Source organism: Cetorhinus maximus, chromosome 9 (genome assembly GCF_964194155.1).
Source record: "Cetorhinus maximus chromosome 9, sCetMax3.hap1.1, whole genome shotgun sequence".
NCBI classification, from domain to species: domain Eukaryota; kingdom Metazoa; phylum Chordata; class Chondrichthyes; order Lamniformes; family Cetorhinidae; genus Cetorhinus; species Cetorhinus maximus.
Window position 1 is genome coordinate 51,183,805 of NC_135887.1, and position 20,545 is coordinate 51,204,349.

Below are 20,545 nucleotides of genomic sequence, written 5' to 3' on the forward strand. Positions count from 1 at the left end.
AGGACTAGACCACAAGGCCCATCGAGCCTGCTCCTCCATACAATACAACCATGGCTGATCTTGGGCTTCAACTTCACGTTTCTGCACACTCCCCGTATTCCTTAATTCCTTGAGATACCAAAACTCCGTCTGCCCCAGCTTTAAATTCAACGATGGGGCACCGACAACTCTCTGGGGTAAAGAATTCCAAAGATTCAAAGGTACTTCATTGGCTCTCAAGCACTTTGGAATGTCGTGAAATGTGCTATATTAATGCAAAACTTTCCTTCATATGAAGTGCTGACTCACCAGGTTCCTACCACTCATTGAATTTGTGCCCATCTTCAGCAGGATATTAGAGCATTTCAGATGGGCACATTTGCAACCCTATGGTGTAATCAAACTATAATTGGAGAGTTGGTTTGCGGTGTGAGCTGTGATTGGAGAGACAGTGGGGGGATGAGCTGTGATTGGACAGTTGGTTTGTTGAGCTTCAGCAGTTGAGTTCCTTCCCAGGATCTCAAAACTCATGCCACTCCTTACCTTTCTCGGCCTTTTCTATCATCCATCAATCTACAGGCTTGCACCAAAACCTAAAATCAGCTAAACATTAATTCTTGGTTTACCATCATTTCTACTTTTCAATCTTACTAGTGAGTAATTCATACATTTTGCAAAAGCTGGTAACACAAATTGTGAAGTGCAATTGGATAAAATATTCAATTCCTGGACAATGGTGCTGTTTTGATTGAGCTATATAAAGATGAAATAACTCAACACTGCATTCAAATAGTTTATTAACTTACATGAGTATAGATACATTTGAGCTATATTTGTGTGTATAATTTATATACTTTGGCTTTAAACAATAAAATATACCTGAAATAATCAGATAAAATAGATTTACTTTTACAAAAAAGTTCTTGTTTGACAAGAAATCTCAGACACTTGAACAGTGTGGATAGAATTTATACAGGAACAAATGCATATTACACAAAATAAGATTCAACACGACCTATCATATATAGTTCAGTTATAGAAAATCAGGCAGCAGCAATTGGAAGTCTTGCAGGAGAGGGTAAAGACTGATAGTTTAAGTGAACAAATCGCTTTTGGCATCAGATAGTACTTTTAATTTACAATTTGGCAAACTCTGAATCATAGAAGGAATTATGTAAATTCTGTGTAAGGTATGAGTAATAAGTACAAACTATGTAGGAAGGAAAGCAGTCTCTCTTGAGGAATGTCTTGTCAATAATTACAAACATTCACATCACACCAGATAACATCTTAACCCACAACTGAGAAATTGTACTTTGATCTGATGCTTGCATTAACAGTATTGGCTGTTTCATTGGATGGTTTAGCTCAGCGTTGTCCATTACATTAGCCACTAACCACATGATGAAGCTAATTGCAATTTTAATCAGTAATTAATATACTGTCATTGGTTATATGATCTTGGTACAAGCATTGAGCATGGTGTCTGTATGTGAACTTTTGACCTTTGTGTATTTTTTTGGAAACTGTCAGTTTCCTTGATACCTGTGCATGTTTTACTTCCTGGGTTACTGAATGGTAGTAGATGTAAGCAGATATCCACATGTGAAGTGCATTTATCTGTAGTGTGTAAAGCATGTTCTACTAAAATTGGAGCATGTAGCCAAAGCACTGTAGGCATTGCAACATCTGTGGTTAGTCAGTAATTTCTATTGGACAACACCAATTTTGATAATAGCACCTAATCTCGTGCTTGTCTTTTCCTGCATCATTATCAGTTGGTGGGCCACCGTGATATATGGTAGGACATGAATTTTTGGACAGGTTCTGAGCTGTTAATTTGTAGCTGAGGAGCGTTATACCCCTTAAGCCATTAACTTCTCCCTACTGCTAAGTATTCCTCAGCACCATGGACCTTCTGTTACCTGTTTGTCCCTAAAACCTATGGTATAATCAAAAAAAAATTGCACATTTTCTTGAAGGCCTAAGGCTAAACTCGATGCAAGCTGTATATCACACCCCTTCCTATGTTTAAATATAATCACTTTTAACATTGAATGCGAGCGATGGTTTCACTGGTGCCTTGTTTCCAGAGTGGTCCCAAGTTTCACTGTCACTAACAACCTAGAATGGTGGAATTACACGATACATTTTGAAAATTAGTTAAACTTTCAACATAGGCATGATTTGATCAATATTACCTTCAGAGAAGACATAGCTCATAGTCTTGATGAACCAAGACACTGGACAGGACGATGAGGCCTAATAAGTCGGCTTCTCAGTTTAGCAGTTTAGAAGGTAGGCTGCGTTTCAAGGACATTAGAGCTAACTATTGCCAAGAGGACCTATTCATAAATCATCTCATTTCTGCCATCTTTATTATTTTTACTGAGTGAGTGTCATTGCAATGGTAACATCATGAAGTGACTCGATGTGTAAAAGTACAGGGAGAGGCCTGTGCTGGCTGTACTCCTGCAGCAGGATTGCCTGCTAACCACCCAATTCATGAGAAGCAGCAGCAATTCATGTGACTAGCACATTCCAGAGAGGCCAGTTTTTCCCAATAAATTATTTTGTCATCCATTATTGCTTGCATGCAAATAATTTGGTTGGAATTTGTAGATGTTACAGTTGGTGGCCAAATACTTGTGGTTCGCACCTGTACATGCCTGAACCACTGAGGATTCTGCAGCAACATCTAAAACTAAGAGTGTGGTGGGAGACAGTTAACAGGAGGCACGGAAGAAATAGGAACATCTTTTTAAAAAAAAGGAAACAAACCTAATTACTGCTTTAAAAAGGGAAATCAATTGATTCTAATACATGTATCAGCAAGTTAGCACAACATGGAAAACACACACTTTTGCAGTTTTTACCCACACCTGATAGATCAGTTCTTATATTACTGTACCTTAATTTTTTTTTTTGCCTCTAATTGTTTTAAGTTGGTCTTTTGTCTGTAACAGGACATTCTGTCCATAAACATATCTACCCTAATATTATTAATCCATTGCAGTGAAACAGTAGATGGTGCAATACTCAGCCACGTAGTCTGGAAGATACCAGGTTACATCTCAAACCAAGTGGCACTCGACTTACTACAAGTGTCCTTGACTCCCTAGGCTCGGGAACAGGAAAATTACGCTGAATACAATGATACCTCCTGGACGTTATAGGGAGGGAAATTTGGGAGAGGATCTCCTTGGTGTAAGGGATTGCTGACAGGAACTTGATGGATAGCCACTTGGGCAAAGATGCCTTTGAGAGAGAAATGGAGAGGAAATTGTGGGGAGTTGCACAATCTAGTTTCTGTTATGGGATTCATCACTTACATCTTAAAAGAGCAGAAGGTTGAGGAATGGCTAGAAACTACTGACTGGGACCCGTCTTCAAGAAAGCAACAAGAATAGACGAGGTCAAATTGGTTGCTGCATTTAAAAGGAGTTTAGACATTGCATGCTGCCTATCCGCCTTCAACCGCCCCTTGACCTGTTCATTGGCTTCAATCTGATATAATTTTAGAAAGTAGGTGTAGAAAGAAAGAGTTGAAGATTGCTTAGTGCAGCTTGATTCACGTCAAGGGATTTTTAGTGCATATTCATAAGCCAGTGGTTACATTGCTATCACTGGCATTAGTACAAAAATCACAGAGTCTTAATACACCTTATAGCTGAAACTCAATTCACTGGTTGCTATTATTCCTATTACCAGCACATCCATAAGTAACAGGCAAGTCGGCATTCCAGTGTAGTACAGCTCAAAGTGCTCTCTCATTTAAGGGTAATATGTACAGTCGGGTTTTTCTGTGTAGTTGTCGTGGGGGGTGGCGATTTCAGCTGCTTCCCCCACAATGGACTTTAGTTATCTCCTAGTGACAACTCTAACCTGCAGCATTAAATGAAAGGAATAATATTTTGTGTCTTCGACACTTATCAGAACGCTTGCCTTATTTTGATCACACGTAGCCCCGCGTTGTTGAAGCAGAGATTGGCGGCATTCTCTTGTTCTTTGGAGTTGAAACGTGGCTCCAAACCCGGAGGTCAGGTCTTGACACACAAGTGGGAAAAAAATAAAACCAGGGACAAATGCAAAATTTTCAGACTGTTCTTACACGCAGCGATTTCCGTAATTGAAAGAGAATGGGAGGCTGCATCCCTAAAGAGGAGAAGTTCCTTATAGTTGAGCCCCTTTGGAAGTTGTGCCGTCCCTTACGATCTTTGGGTGATTCGCCACTTCCTCGGCAGTCGAGTGGTCCCGTTACGCGCTGATGATAAACTGCGCTGTCGTTTGAAGGCGAAAGTCGCTGAGTTGTGAGCCATTTTCACCTGCTCCAGCCTTGGCTATGGACAAGAAAGAAAAAAGGGCGGGATTCAGTGCCGGGGAAGTCAGATAGGTAAACAGGAGAGAAAGGTTGTGCTGATAGGGCGAGATGAAGTAAGGTGGAAGGAGGCTCATGTGCAGCATAAACACTGAGATGGGGCTGTTAAGCAAAATATTGCAATATTTATTCATCTTTGCACCAAGGAGGCCGTTCAGCCCATCTTACATATGCTGGCTCTTTGAAAGAGCTATCCAATTAGTTCCACGCCCCTGCTCTACTAAAAGCTCTGCAAATTTTTCAAGTATTTATCTAATTCCCTTTTGAAAGTTCCAGTGAATCTGCTTCCACCGCTTTTTCAATATTTTTACAATATTCAAACCTGTTTCTAGTCAGATATTTATCCTTCTCTTTTTCTTTGAGATGATGGATGCAGCGTTTTAGCTTGACTGTACCTATTAGATTGTACGGGATGGGATAGACTCCATCTGGCTGCTCCCAATACTAATGCCCTCAATCATTTGCTCTGCCAACTATCCCATTTTCCCTTAATGTTTCCACGCTAACTGTCTTCCTAATCACCATCCTGTTCATACCTTTGTCCTGTCTCTGGGAGCAGGTACTAATTTAAGTTTCACATGTGAGATTCTTAAGCCTCCAGCTGCAGGACTGAAGAGCTGAGGTGATTTCTCGTTATCTTCCTCCTGCTTTATAATTAAGGAGTATCTTCTCAAAGGTGGCCTGTAGGCATGACTAAGGAGACCCACCTTATCCTTTATAATGTGACAGGCGAGGAGGGTATCAGAGCTGTTGCATGGGCCTACGTAAACTGAAACTGTCTGAGTGCAGCCTGACTCCAACTCTATGGGTGGAATTTTACACCGGCGGGATTTGACAGTCCCGTCAATGTCAATGGATTTCTGAACAGCTCGTCACATTTTACAGCCCTGTCTCCTCTGCCCTATGACTCAATACCACTACTGGGCCAGTGGTCACTCTGTCTCTCCCCAAGTACATGACTGGATGTAAACTCAGTATTTAGAGGCCATTTTCTAGCCTCCACTTGCTGCCGCTATCCACAATGCCATTTAAACCCTCTTCCTTTGACCCTAATAGGGAAATGTTACCACTAAACCAAATCTCTCTCTCGACCACTAACGAGTGGTGAAAACATCCTGTTATCTCACTATGGGTACCCACATGGGCCCCAGTTATGCCTGTCTCTTTATGGGGATGTGGAACTTTCCTTGTTCCAGTCCTACTCCGGCCCCCTCCCACAACTCTTTCTCCGGTACATCGATGATTGCTTTGGTGCTGCTTCATGCTCTCGTCTGGACCTGGAAAAATTTATTAATTTTGCTTCCAATTTCCACCCCTCCATCATTTTCACATGGTCCATCTCTGACACTTCCCTTCCCTTCCTTGACCTCTCTGTCTCAATTTCTGGTGATAGACTGTCCACCAATATTCATTACAAACCTACCGACTCCTACGGCTACCTTGACTACAGCTCCTCATACCCCGCTTCCTGTAAGGACTCCATCCCATTCTCTCAGTTCCTTCGCCTCCGTCACATCTGTTCTGATGATGCCACTTTCAAAAACAGTTCCTCTGATATGTCTTCCTTCTTCCTTAATCGAGATTTTCCACCCATGGTGGTTGACAGGGCCCTCAACCGTGTCCGGCCCACCTCCCACGCATTTGCCCTCACACCTTCCTCTCCCTCCCAGAACCATGATAGGGTCCCCCTTGTCCTCACTTATCACCCCACCAGCCTCCACATTCAAAGGATCATCCTCCGCCATTTCCGCCAACTCCAGCATGATGCCACCACCAAATACATCTTCCCTTCACCCCCACCCCCGGCGGCATTCCGCAGGAATCGTTCCCTCTGGGACACCCTGGTCCACTCCTCCATCACCCCCTACACCTCAACCCCCTCCCACGGCACCTTCCCATGCAACCGCAGAAATTGCAACACCTGCTCCTTTACTTACCCCCTCCTCACCGTCCAAGGGCCCAAACACTCCTTTCAAGTGAAGCAGTATTTCACTTGTACTTCGCTCAACTTAGTCTACTGCATTCGCTGCTCCCAATGCGGTTTCCTCTACGTCGGAGAGACCAAACGCAGACTGGGTGACCACTTTGCGGAACACCTTCGGTCTGTCCGCAAGCATTACCCAGTCCTCCCTGTCGCTTGCCATTTCAACACTCCACCCTGCTCTCATGCTCACATGTCCATCCTTGGCCTGCTGCAATGCTCCAGTGAAGCTCAACGCAAACTGGAGGAACAGCACCTCATCTTCCGACTAGGCACTTTACAGCCTTCCGGACTGAATATTGAGTTCAACAATTTTAGATCATGAACTCTCTCCTCCATCCCCACCCCCTTTCCGATCCCCCTTTTTTCCAATAATTTATATAGATTTTTCTTTTCCCACCTATTTCCATTATTTTTAAATGTATTTCCATCCATTGTTTTATCTTTACCTTTTAGCTTATTTCGATCCCTTCCCCCCACCCCACCCCCACTAGGGCTATCTGTACCTTGCTCGTCCTGCTTTCTACCCTTAATGTCACTTATTAGCACATTTCTTAGCTAATATCACCACCTTCAACACCTCTTTGTCCTTTTGACTATGACGTCTTTTGATTATCTCCATCTATCACTGGCCCTCTATCCAGCTCTACTTGTCCCACCCCCCCTTAAACCAGCTTATATTTCACCTCTCTTCTATTTTTCCTTAGTTCTGTTGAAGAGTCATACGGACTCAAAACGTTAACTGTGCTCCTCCCCGCAGATACTGTCAGACCTGCTGAGTTTTTCCAGGAATTTTTGTTTTTGTTTCAGTTATCTCACTTGTTCATTATGGAACCTGTGTCTTGTCATTCTACAACAACAATGGGAAGCCGTATAGTCATGCCAGTGATCCCCCCGCCCCCCCCACACTGGGCTCGCTTGACTCTAATATGAGGAATCAGGCATGCAATGGGGCCAATGTGCTTTCAGCATAAGACATGACCTGTTTTTAGCTAACATTGCCTGACGTGTACTGTGTTTGCCCTAGTTTGCCCTGGGGAGGAGTTTCCTCATCTCCAACTGCACTTGAATTCAAGTTTTCCTTTTAAATTTGTCCAAGTTGGAATCAGGTCAACTTTTTTCAAAACACTGCTTATAAATCAGTCCAAACACAGGAAAACCATACTTAGCCTGATTATTCATACAGAAAGAGTGAGCTGGTGTTAAATGTTCCATTGCTAGGGGTGGGCTTTTGCACCTTTCAGACATGGGCTTTCACCGACTTGACCTCTAAGCATGACACAGGCCAGTAAGTGACTGAAACTGATAAGAGGCCTACGTTCAGTACGAGGCTGGCACAGGCCCAGCAATGGAATTACTGCCACTTCCAAAACTCTGCCCTCAAAACAGGCCTCGAACTGCAGGCACTGGCAGTAAACAACTTGTTTCTCTCGTGTCTCAGGTGACCCTCTGCTGGAACTGATTGTACTCATTAGGTTTAGAGAGAAACAAGCTCTTTGTGCTGACCTGCAAGTCATTTGGTCTCAAGGTTCCAACATTTCACAGAATCACAGAATTGTTACAGCGCAGAATGAGGCCATTTGGCCCATCATATCTGCACCGGCTCTCTGAATGAGCAACTCACCTAGTACCATTCTCCTGCCTTCTCCCCATAACCCTGCACATTCTTTTTTTTCAGATAACTGTATAATTCCCTTTTGAATGCCTCAATTGAACCTACCTCCACCACACTCAGGCAGTGCATTCCAGACCTTAACCACGCGCTGCGTGAAAAAAAAAGTCCTCATATCACTTATGCTTTTTTTACTAATCACTTTAAATCTGTACTCTTTCGTTCTCGATTCTTTCGTGAGTGGGAACAGTTTCTCCCTATCTACTCTGTCCAGACCCCTCAATTTTGAATACCTCTATCAAATCTCTCAGCCTCCTTTTTGCTAAGGAAATCAGCCCTAACTTCTCCAATCTATCTTCATAACTGAAGTTCCTCATCCCTGGAACCATTCTCATGAATATTTTCTGCACCCTCTCTACTGTCTTCACATCTTTCTGAAAGTGCAGCACCCAGAACTGGACGCAATACTCCAGCTGAGGCTGAGCTAGTGACTTTTACAAAATCAACTTAACCTCCTTGTTCTTGTACTCGATGCCCCTATTAATAAACCACAGGATGCTATATGCTTTATTAACCGCGCTCTCAACCTGCCCTGCCACCTTCAATGACTTATGCACATATACACCCAGGTCCCTTTGCTCCTGCACCCCATTTAGAGTTATACCCTTTATTTTATATTGTCTCTCTTGTCCTTCCTACCAAAATAAATCACCTCATTCCTCTGCATTGAACTTCACCTGCCACTGCCCGTCCATTCTATCAACTTGTCTATGTCCTTTTGAAGTTCCACAATATCTTCCTCACAGTTCACAATGCTTCCAAATTTGGTATCATCCCCAAACTTTGAAATTGTGTCCTGTATACCAAGGTCTAGGTCATTAATATATATCAAGAAAAGCAAGGGTCCCAACACTGACCCCTGGGGAACTCCACTATAAACCTTCCTCCAGCATGAAAAAAATCCATTAACCACTACTCTCTGTTTCCTGTCATTCAGCCAATTCTGTATCTATGTTACTACTGTCCCTTTTATTTCACGAACTATAACTTTGCTCACAGGTCTGTTGTGAGGCACTGTATCAAATGCTTTTTTGAGCTCTGGTTCGCTTTCTTCCACATGTTGCTGGTATACCCAAACTACAAACCAACTTTCGAGAGCAGAGAGATACCCAATGGCCAGCTCTTTACAGAGGAACTCTGGCAGGGAATCCAAAACTAGATGCCGTGATCTTAAAATTAGAACCAGGCCACTGAGGAGGGAAATCAGGGACCATTTTTTTAACACAAAGGGTGGTAGAAATCTGGAACTTTCTCCCTCCGGAAGGCTGTGAATCAGTTGGAGATTTCAAGATTGAGATCTTCGTTGGGTCAGAGTATAAAGGGATATGGAGCAAAGGTGGGAAATGGAGTCGAGGTACATCTTAGCCAGTGATCTGATCAAATGGCAGAAAAGAATAGGAGAGCTGAATGGTTTTCTTCAGCTCCTGTGAGGTGCATAAGATTAGTCTGGGGATAGTTTGGCTGCCTCTCTAATTAAGGTCTCAGCTTTTGCTTTTTGCTTCCTCCTGGCAATCTGGCTGAGGAACTCGCCAGATTCCCTGTGGCCATCGCTCTGTCGTACAGTTTGTTGATCTCTAAAGCTCTCACAGGTGTCCAGTTTAGACGGGATACTGGGAGTTGAAGTTTCAGGCTTTATATTAGAAGCCAATGTTGGAGGGATGACAATGTAACAAAGGAAAGCAGAAGTTTGAGGGGGAGAACGGTGGGCCCTGTGGGAAGTGAGAAAACCTCTCCTGTGTAGAACGGTGGGCCCTGTGGGAAGTGAGACAACCTCTGTGTAGAAGCGATCAAAGGGAAAAACACGAGTAAACACTAGGATTATCATCTCCCCCAGCTGAAACATAAAGGCGAGCTTGTATCATCATTCACATTCTATCACACTTAACATCTTCACTGTAAGGCAGGCCACAGTGACACTGAACTACGGCAGCAAAACAACATCACAGCAAAGAACTTCTCAGATCTGGAAGGGCCTGTCTCCTGCCACATCTTTCTATTGCACTCCCTCTGTCCTAACCCCAGTGATCAATCTCAGTCTGGTCACTCATCTTGGAAACTGGTTTCCTGTAAATCAAAACCCATGACCGCTTCATCAAAGAAAGTTATTAAATAAAAGGAAATCAACACAAATCACATCGCAGGCAACGCTCCAAAGCTCTTTTTTTTTGACAACTTCACATTTCGTTGAAATGCCCTGCTCGACAATAATGTGGATATGATTGTTTTTTTTCTTTGCTTACCTGATTAAACTTTCACAGAAACCAGCTTCATCTCTTCCACCCTGCAGAGAAAGGAAACAAATTCAGGAGGTCAGGGGGCAGAAGCAAAACTTTACTGTCTAAAGGAGTGGGCAAAGGGTAGAATGGCATCTGTGGGCATCACAATATCGTGATGCCCACCTTCTCAGGGGCTATCCCGCCTGCCCTGACTCTATACACCCCCAACATGGTGGCTCCTCGGGCACTGTACCCCTCACCACCCAGCAAGACATAGCCTTACCCGCCGAGCACTGGCCCCACCAGCAATGTGGCAATGCCCATGGGGCATGGCTTTGCCCCTTAGGCATTGTTACATGGCTGAGGGTATTTTCACAGCTGTGGTACAAATATAGCAGTATCCCTTTAACCAAGTCCAAAACCATACAGGTTACCTCGGGTCTGTACTCCTGGCAACTGACTGGTTAGTTTCAACATTGGCAGCATTCTCAGGATGGATAAGCTTACTCGTCATACTAAAAACATTGCAAAGATTCAATAGTTTCCAGGTGGTGCAGTGGATCACCAACAACACTTTATCAAGGTGACTTCATACCGGATTGGAATTATACTGCCGCAATTGCAATGCTGCGCAGTTCTGCTTACTCCTGGTGGTGTCACATCTTATCTCGACTGACATTACACAGATTTACTGTTGCAAAACCAGAAGTACTGCTCGTACTTCAGATCAACTCATCTGAACACCACAACTGCACCCCACGCATTAGTCTTTCACTGATAGTGACTCTATCATTAATGAGCAAAAAAACTCCTATGAACAAAGAACAACCAGGGAATAAAGATTTTTAAAAATTCATTCATGGGATGTGGGCATCGCTGGCTGGGCCACCATTTATTGCCCATCCCCAATTTCCCTTGAGAAGGTGGGGGTGAGCTGCCTTCTGGAACCGCTGCAGCTACATGTAGTCTAAGGATAATTAAGTGTGGGAATGGTTCAATCACAAGAGGACAGAAAAATTAACAAGACATCTCTTGACATGCCTGTAATTCAATCTCAGCTACAAATTTACTGCACTGACGGAAGTCATTTGGTTAATCGCGCATGTGCTGGTTCCTTGAAAGAACTATTCAAATAGCCCCACTTCCCTGATGTCCTGAATATTTGTCTTTTCGGGGTGGTGTGTGGTTACAACACAGTAGGAGGCCATTCAGCCCATCAACTCTGTGCCAGTTCTCTGCAAGAACATTTCAGCTAGTCCTGCTCCCCAGCCCTGTCCCCACAGCCTGGTAACTTTCTTCCCTTCAAGGTGCTTATCCAAACCCCTTTTGAAAGCTCCAGTCACAATTTCAGGCAGTGCATTCCACAACCTAACTACTCACTGTAGAAAAACATTTTCCTTATGTCTCCATTGGTTCTGTTGCCATTTACCTTAAATCAACGTCCTCTGTCTCTTGATTTTTCCACTAAAAGGAACAGTTTCTTCCTAAACACTCTGTCCAGACTCCTCATGATTTTGAATACCTCACTGAAATCTTCTCTTCTTTAAGGAGAACAGCCATGGATTCTCCAATCCATCTATGTAACTGAAGTCCCTCTTCCTTGGAATGAACCATTCTTTTCCAGCCCATGCACTCGCTCTAAAACTTTCACATTCTTCCTGAAGTGTGGTGTCCAGGATTGGACACAATATTCCAGTTGAAGCTGAACTACTTTAGAAACACGAGGAAGGATGTGAGGGTCCTTGAGAGGATGCAGAAGAGATCTACCAGAATGGTTCCAGAGATGGAGAATTTTAGCTCCAAGTTTAGATTGGAGAAGCTGGGGTTGTTCTCCTTGGAGCAAAGGAGATTGAGGGGAGACTTAATAGAGGTGTACAAGAAAATGACAGGTTTAGATAAGGTAGATAAGGAGAAACTGTTCCCATTAGTTGGTGGTATATGGAACTGAGGGACACAGATTTAAGGTTTTGGGTAAGAGATGCTAGGGGAATGTGAGGAAGAGCTTGTTACACAATGAGTGATAATGACCTGGAACTTGCTGCCCATGAGAATGATGGAAGCCGAGGCGATGAACAATTTCAAAAGGAAATTGGATGAGCACTTGAGGGAAATAAACTTGCAGGGCTACAGGGATAGAGCGGGGGAATGGGAATGAACTGGATTACTCTACAGAGAGCAGGCTTGAATTCAATGGGCTGAATGGCCTCTTTCTGTGCCTGAATGATTGCATGCCCAGAGTTTTAAAAAGGTTCACCCTCGCTTTTGTATTCTTATGCCTCTTTATAAAGCCCTGGATCCCAAATGTCTTTTTAACCACTTTCTTAACCTGCCCTGCCACCTTCAATGATTTGTGCAAATATACCACCAGGTCTCTTTGTTCCTGTAGCCACTTTAGAATTAACCCTTTATTTTGCCTCTCTTCAATCTTCCAACAAAACGTATCACTTCCCACTTCTCTGGATTAAATTTTATCTGCCACAGATCCATCCATCCCACCAGTCTATGTCCTCTTGAAGTCTATCATTATTCTCTTCACAGTTCACAACACTTCCAAGTTTTGCACCATCTACAAGTTTTGAAGTTGTGCCCTGTGCACCCAAGTCTCAACCATGAAGATAGGCCAGGATTAGTGGTGGACCGGGTACCAATTCTAGAGAACACCTTCATCCAGTCTGAAAAACAACCAGTCGCCACTATTCTGTTTTCTGTAACTCAGTCAATTTTGTATCCATGTTTCCATTCTCCCTTTCATGCTATGAGCTTCAACAATGCTGATAAGTCTATGATGTGGCACTTTATTAAACACCTTTTGGAAGTCCATAAACATCACACGAAACCTCATCAACCATCTCGGTTACCTCATCAAAAAAGTTGCCACGTAACAAACATTCTCATCTCCCTTTCAATTCTTTTGGCAATTATCTTCAGCCCGTGTCCTCTCAGTGAGACAGTGTCTTCCTAAATATTGCTGTTTGTATACAATAACAGGTCAGTGAGATTGCCATGTCAGTGCCAATCAGTTTCAAATCATGGACAACGTTACTGTATGGATTCAAACCCCATAAAAAGCTGGTTCAAAGGCGTTGCTTCATTTCATGTATGATGTCAACAGCTACCAGAATCAGACAAGTCCATTATGCTAGCACCTGGCAACCCCTCAACATAGCAGAGTGCACTGCCTGAAAGGGTACTTATTTTTAAAAGGGAACTGAAAAACTACTTGAAAGGGAAGAATTTTCAGGGCTACAATATATCTACAATTTTCCAAGGCACTGGGGATCCTGTGAATGCGTGGGATAGAATCAATACTAGGAGGAGGATAAAGAAGGATTTTCCATTTGTTATACTGGACATACAAGCAGATTTACCTAAATAACAGGAAATAGGGGTAGATGGCTAAAGATAGAGTAAAATAAGGCCAAAAGTGCAACAACTTCCTTCGTTGCTGGAGAAGCCAGTTTTAGCAGGCCATGCCTCCTGTGACACTCCTGCGCCCAATTTTAATGGGCCAAGTTTGCATAGCGACCAAAAGACACAACAGTTTCCATCATAATGAAATGAGGATCTTCATTCTGGTACCCTCAAATCACCCATTGGAAAATCAGGCACCGGCCGATTGCTTGCTGCAAATTGGCACCTAACTTGCCAAACCTTAGTCAATTCCTGTGACGTCTGAGCCTCTATCAGGCCCTATAAAATCAGATGTAGATATCGGTTTAGCCCAGTAGAACCTTCTCGTCAGAAGATTGGGGTTTCACATCTTGAGCCGAGCTGGGCTGACACTCCAGTGCAGTGCCGAGGGAGTGCTACACCTGCAGAGGAGCTATCTTTCCGACATGCAATTCAACTGAGGCGCCATCTGCCCTCTGAGGTCAACACAGAAGATCCCGCTGTGATATTTGAAGAAGAGCAGAGGGGTTTTCCTTGGTGTCCTAGTTAATTATTGTTAAGCTGGATTATCTAGTCATTACCTCAATGCTGTTTGTGGGATCTTGCTGTGTGAAAATTGGATGATGTTTCCTATATTACAGCAGTGATTTCTTTTTTTATTCATTTACGGAATGTGGGAGTCACTGGCTAGGCTAGCATTTATTACCCATCCCTCATTGTCCTCAAGAAGGTGGTGGTGAGCTGCCTTTTTGAACCACTTCACGTCATGTAGGTACACCCACAGTGCTGTTAGGAGGGAGTTCCAGAATTTTGACCCAGCGACAGTGAAGGAATGGTGATATATTTCCAAGTCATAATGGTGAGAGATTTGAAGGGGAACTTCCAGGTGGTGGTGTTTCCATGTGTCTGCTGCCCTTGGCCTTCTAGATGGTAGTGGTTATGGATTTTGAAGGTGCTGCCTAAGGAGCCTTGGTGAGTTTCTGCAGTGCACCTTGTAGATGGTACACACTGATGCCACTGTTCGTCGGTGGTGGAGGGAGTGAATGTTTGTGGGTGGGGTGCCAATCAAGCGGGCTGCTTTGTCCTGGACGGTGTCCAACTTCTTGATCGTTGTTGGAGCTGCACTCATCCAGGCAAGTGGAGAGTATTACATCACACTCCTAACTTGTGCCTTGTAGCTGGTGGGCAGGTTTCGGGGAGTCAGGCGCTGGTTTACTCGCTGCAGGATTCCCAGCCTCTGATCTACTCTTGTAGCCACAGTATTTATATGGCTAGTCCAGTTCAGTTTCTGGTCAATGGTAACCCCCAAGATGTTGATAGTGGGGGATTCAGTGATGGTAATGCCATTGAACATCAAGGGGCATTGGCTAGATTCTCTCTTGTTGAAGATGGTCATTGCCTGGCACTTGTGTGGCGCGCATGTTACTTGCCACTTATCAGCCCGAGCCTGGATATTGTCCAGGTCTTGCTGCATTTGGACATGGACTGCTTCAGTATCTGAGGAGTTGTGAATGGTGCTGAACAGTGTGCAATCATCAGCCAACATCCCCACTTCTGACCTTATGATGGAAGGACGGTCATTGATGAAGCAGCTGAAGGTGGTTGGGCCTAGGACACTATCCTGAGGAACTTCTGCAGTGATGTCCTGGAGCTGAGATGACTGACCTCCAACAACCACAACCATCTTCCTTTGTGCTAGGTATGACTCCAACCAGCAGAGAGTTTTCCCCAATTCCCATTACACTGCGCATTTGGGATGTCCTGATGTTGTTACAGAAACGTAAATATTCCTACCGATTGGGGAAGCAAGGTGTGAGTGCTAGATTTGCATTGTTAAAACTGGCTCCTTTATTCCAGAAAAACCCAAGATGAAAATGATTAATTCATAAACCCATTGAAATGAATAAACAATCAACTTAATCAGAATGTAAATAGTTATTGTAATACCTTAGTTACATTGCAGTTTTGCCAACACTGTAATTAAGTGTCTATTACTGTGTAATTACATCATGGTCCACAGAATTTAAATGAAATGCTTCCAAGTAATTACAGTTAACTGGAGCACATTAGCAAGAACGAATCATAGTTGTGTAGAGTGCCCTGGTGAGTGAATGCATGATTATCACTTCACCTTTGCTGCCAGGGTCAGCACAGCCTGTAATTACATTGTTAGGAAGTAGAGATAGTTTATGTAAGTTATATTGGTATTTGCAGGTGTTAGGAATGAGTTTTAGCTTTAAAGTTTAAGTTTGATTTGTATTTCTGTGTTAAGAAAAGGTCAAGTAGTGTTTTAGCTTCACTTTAAAAGATGCCTCCATTTCTAATGAGAGTTTTACAACTGTTGCAGCTAAGTTAAATAAACAAGAGTAGAGAAACTGGGCTTTTGCCTAGCAACAGGGGTCCACAGAGGCAGATCCCTTCCGCAGACACACAGAAGAAACTCGAAATAGCAGTTTTGATTAAGAAGCTGCTTGAGTTCAGTTGGTTTTGAAGACAGCTGCCAGGAGAGACTGGAGCAAAGGGGACAAATAACTTGTCCCAAACTAAAAGAAAAGACCCCAAAATCCAGGGGTGTGGAATAGGAGAAAGTCCCAAGTAGACCTTCTAGTCAAAGAAAGGAAAGGAACCGGGAAAAGATCCTGTTAAGTGCAGTTAAGAGTGAGGGGCAGAGAGAAAGGCTCCAAGCTTCAGATTTAAAGAGACAAAAGCTGCAGAAAGCAAATTTAAAGCGAGAACAACTTGCAAGAGGCAAGAAGGTCCAAAGAGCCAACTGAAGGTCTGTAACTCTTTGTTATGGGAATGTGAAGCAGTGGTACTATTGATGGCTGAGACAGTGAGAGAGAGTGCATGGAAGGCAGCTTGAATGCATGTGGTGACCCAGAGAAGAAGAAAATCGGAACGAGAGTTCGAAACCCTGGAGATGAACCCTTTTGAAAGGTGTCTGAGAGAAAGCGTGATTATCAAATTATGAATAGAATTGGCGGGTTCTGGGAGATCAGGAACAAGGGGCTCATTGATAAACAAGATCAAATACAAGAGCTTGAGGAAAGAAAGCGGGGGAATTTAGAAAAAAATAAATGTAGCTTTTTGAGGCTGTGGAAAGCAGTACTGGAGGTTGAAGCAGAAATAATTAAGAATAGGTTGGATACACAGTTGGAGGGAGAGAAAGAATGAAGAGATATTGATTCAGAAAGGGTATATGGCATTAGGACTGCTGCCCATATTAAGGATAAACACCAGCACCGGCTGGTTGGGCTGAATGGCCTGTTTTCAAGATGTAATTTCGGCTGAGATTTGTCAATTTCTGTTACAGTAAAGCAGTGTTACATTCAGACTAGGAGCGCTTAATCCAGATCTCCTAATTTAGCTCCATTTACTGCCCACTATCTACCATTTATTAAGGGTGCGTTCACACTGTGCCATAGGTAGTAGTTTTGCTTCACATCGCCATTACAGTTATAGATTAAATGTGGCCTGAAACCAGACTCAGAATCTGACCTGACCAGGAGTGAAGAGGAAACTTCATCTTGTCCCGTAGTCTCCAGCCCTCGACACTCGATTGACTCCCAACAAGTTGTGTTTTGGTATCAAAGATAACACTAAATTTGGGCTATGACTGTATCATAAAAGGCAACTAGAAAGTTGTCAACTACTGAGTGACTTGCTCCAATCCTCATTAATAACAGTTCAGTCAGCAATCAAAGTCATTCACCTCCTGACTCTGCTATAAGTACAGAGGGAAGGCGGTGTATCCATTTTATAATATACATGCAGTATTAAATTTCTATGTTAATAATGTGGCATTTAGATATTACAGCAAACTTAATCTGGGTCTCACACACTTTTGCACAATGGAGTCATTGCATGACAATCCCTAGTAGCAACCTTGTTACATTCATCCCCTTCCCGGAGTGTTTATGCCAATTGTAACACCTACACTGCCACTCGGGCTAAGGGCTGACGAGGGGATTGAACCTGGAACCTGATCAAGTGTGCTTGGAGCCAGTGCCTGTGTATCTCATCCTGGCATTGAAAGCTTGCCAGAGTTTGAATCAGTGTGCGCAATCAGAAATTGATGGGCACTTGGCATTTATCAGGGCAGGGGTCATAGATGAAAACACTACCAGCTGTTGCTCAGGAGCTTCCAGACCATAATTCATTCTATTGACAGAAACCACTTTTCTGAAGAACCTAAGAGCCACAGTACTGGAGGTGTCTGGCCACATGAAAACATGCACTTCCTAAATAGCCATTGTTGCTCCCTTATCTGGTGCTCCTTTCACAATAACCCATTCGACTCATTGTGTCAGCCCTTCCTGTCATTTTTAAATGCAAATTATGTTTTTAGGAAACGTCAACATTCCAGAGATTTCTTAAGATCTCGCCTGACCAAATGATTTGTCGCCCAGACATCAGAACAATAAAAATACCATTGCTCTTCGTCAGGAAGTTCATTTAACTTGTTTTGCAAACTGGGTCTTTTCATCAACTTGCCAAGAATAATATTCAATTTTTGTCAGGTGAAAACAGCCTCTCGGAGTTATTTATTATCTTGGCTGGAGAATTGTCCCTGCTTTCTTGGCTCCCAGTGGCAAACATGTGAGACACTAGCCATGTTTTATTCCTTCCATAAGAACATAAGAAATAGGAGCAGGAATAGGCCATTCAGCCCTTTGAGCCCACTCTGCCATTCAATGAGATCATGGCTGATCTCCCACTGCAACACCATTTTCCTGCACCAGCCCTGTATCCCTTAATGTTTTTAACATGTAGAAATCTATTGATCTCAGTCCTGAACTTACACAACGATTGAGCTTCCAGTTTTGAGGAAAACGTGTACTTGAGATATGGACATTGCTGGCAAAGCCATCACTTAATGCCAATCCATGGTTGTCCTCTCAGTGACTGCAGAGAGCATTCACACTTAGTCACACATAGCTAGACCAGCTAGGAGCAGCAAGTCCCTTACCTGAAGGTCATTTGTGAACCAGTTTATCTTTAACAAAAATCTAACAGCCTCATGATCATTCCTGGTGCTAGCTCTCAAATTACCGGATTTATTGAATTAAATTTCACTACTTTCCCTCGGTGAGATTTGAATTTGTGACTTCTAGATTGCTCATCCAGTTAACTACTGTATGTTGGTGTCAGCTGTGGCTTAGTGGATAGTGTTCCTTGCTTCTGCATCAGACGGTTGTGGGTTCAAGTCCCACTCCAGAGAGTTGAACAACACATTTAGGCGGACAGTACAGTACTATGCTGTCTTTTGGATGAAATGTTAAACCGAGGTCCCATCTGCCCTCTCAGTTGAGTGTAAAAGATCACATGGTGCTATTTTGAAGTGTCCTGGACAATATTTATCTCCCAATCGACATCACAAAAACTAGTTAATTGGTAATTTTCATATTGCTGTTTATATGGACTGCAGCGGCTCAAGAAGACAGCTCACCACCATCTTTCAAGGGCAACTAGGGATGGGCAATAAATGCTGGTCCAGCCAGTGATGCCCACATCCCGTGAATGAATAAAAAAAGGATCTTGTGGTGAGTAAATTGGTTGTCGCATTTCCTGCATTACAACAGGGACTATGCTTCGAAAAGTACTTAATTGGCGGTAAAGCACTTTCAGGTGTTCTGAGGTTGTGAAAGGCGCTATATCAAATGCAAGTCTTTCTTTCTTACAGTTTCATTGAAGCTGTCAGTTCTCCTGTGTGTCGTGAAAATGGTCATGTTTCATGTGTGAGCCTCAAGAGTAAATAACTGCAGGCTATTCATTATGGAAGGATTTGCTGATGAGTCTAAGCACATTCCAACAGGAGCAGTAAGCAAGGGGGCAAGCCACGGCTGATTTATTTCCTCTCTCTCTTTCTCTAGCTCTGGCTGAAGCACCTCTACTGGTGCCTGTCTGAGATCAGATAATTCAGCACAGATCAGGAGTGAAAGCCCAGGTCTCCTGTTGAGTATGGATCAGGATCACAGTCTACAGTACAGTCACAAACTGTATGCCACTGTTAACAGTGAACTCTGGCTTCACCCGCTGCTATACCATTCTAACATCCAGACGGTGTAGGCACTAAGGGTGGACAGCGGACTATCCTGTACCCAGTTAGAGGGCACTGCCTTTTGTTCCCTCACATAGTGTGGGTCAGTTTCGCTGGGGTATCTCCCTCTCCATCACTGTAACTGCAGCGGAGTTGGTAAGGGGATTTCCAACAGATTCACCACAGAGGGAGTCACCCCACGGAAATCAACCCTTGGTATGTCCCAGGCAGTTCCATTGGTGAAAATTCCCACTGTAGTAGATACACACATGAACACACCCACTCTCTCGCTCACACACATCTAATGTTTCACACTCCTCCTTTTTAATTAGAATGTCTGCATCATGCCTCTCCTTAGTGAAGACAGATACAAAGTACTCATTAAGAACCCTACCCACATCTTAACCATCAGAGCACAAGTTACCATGTACATCTCTGATAGACCCTACCCTTTCCTTAGTTATTCTTCTGCTCTTAATGTACTGATAAAACATCTTTGGGTTTCCCTTGATTTTAACCTGCCAATATTTTTTCATATCCTCTGCTTTCCTGGTTTCATTTTTTACTTCACCCCTGTGTTTTCTATACTCCTCTAGGCTTTCTTTTTTTGTGTGACTGTCGTAAGCTTTGTTTTTCTGCTTTATCTTACCTGTATGCCTCTAGGTAATCAGGGGGCTCTAAATTTATCTTCCTTTCCTTTGTGGAGACATGTCTACACTGTGCACGTAGAATTTTTTGAATGCTTCCCGTGAGTCTGCCAATGATTTACCTTCAAGTAGCTGTAACCAGCTTTATATTGCAGATTTTTAAAAAAATAATTAAATTCAATTATTTTTTTTAAAAATTAGGAATATAAAGCTATTCTCAGTAATGGTGGCCATGAAACTAT

At 43.2% G+C, this 20,545-nt stretch overlaps 1 protein-coding gene across 1 annotated transcript in view; it reads right to left on the minus strand.

Annotated features, from left to right (window-relative positions):
- Window positions 1-759: 759 nt before the first annotated feature.
- The window catches only part of LOC144684644 (sphingosine-1-phosphate transporter SPNS2-like), a 113,532-nt gene continuing 93,746 nt past the window's right edge, over window positions 760-20,545 (minus strand). The window contains exons 12-13 of the mRNA XM_078548707.1: window positions 10,251-10,291; window positions 760-4,319 (exon numbers count right to left, since the gene is read on the minus strand). Of these exons, the coding sequence (XP_078404833.1) occupies window positions 10,255-10,291 (37 nt within the window). The 3' untranslated portion in view covers window positions 760-4,319; window positions 10,251-10,254. The remainder of the gene's footprint in view (window positions 4,320-10,250; window positions 10,292-20,545) is intronic.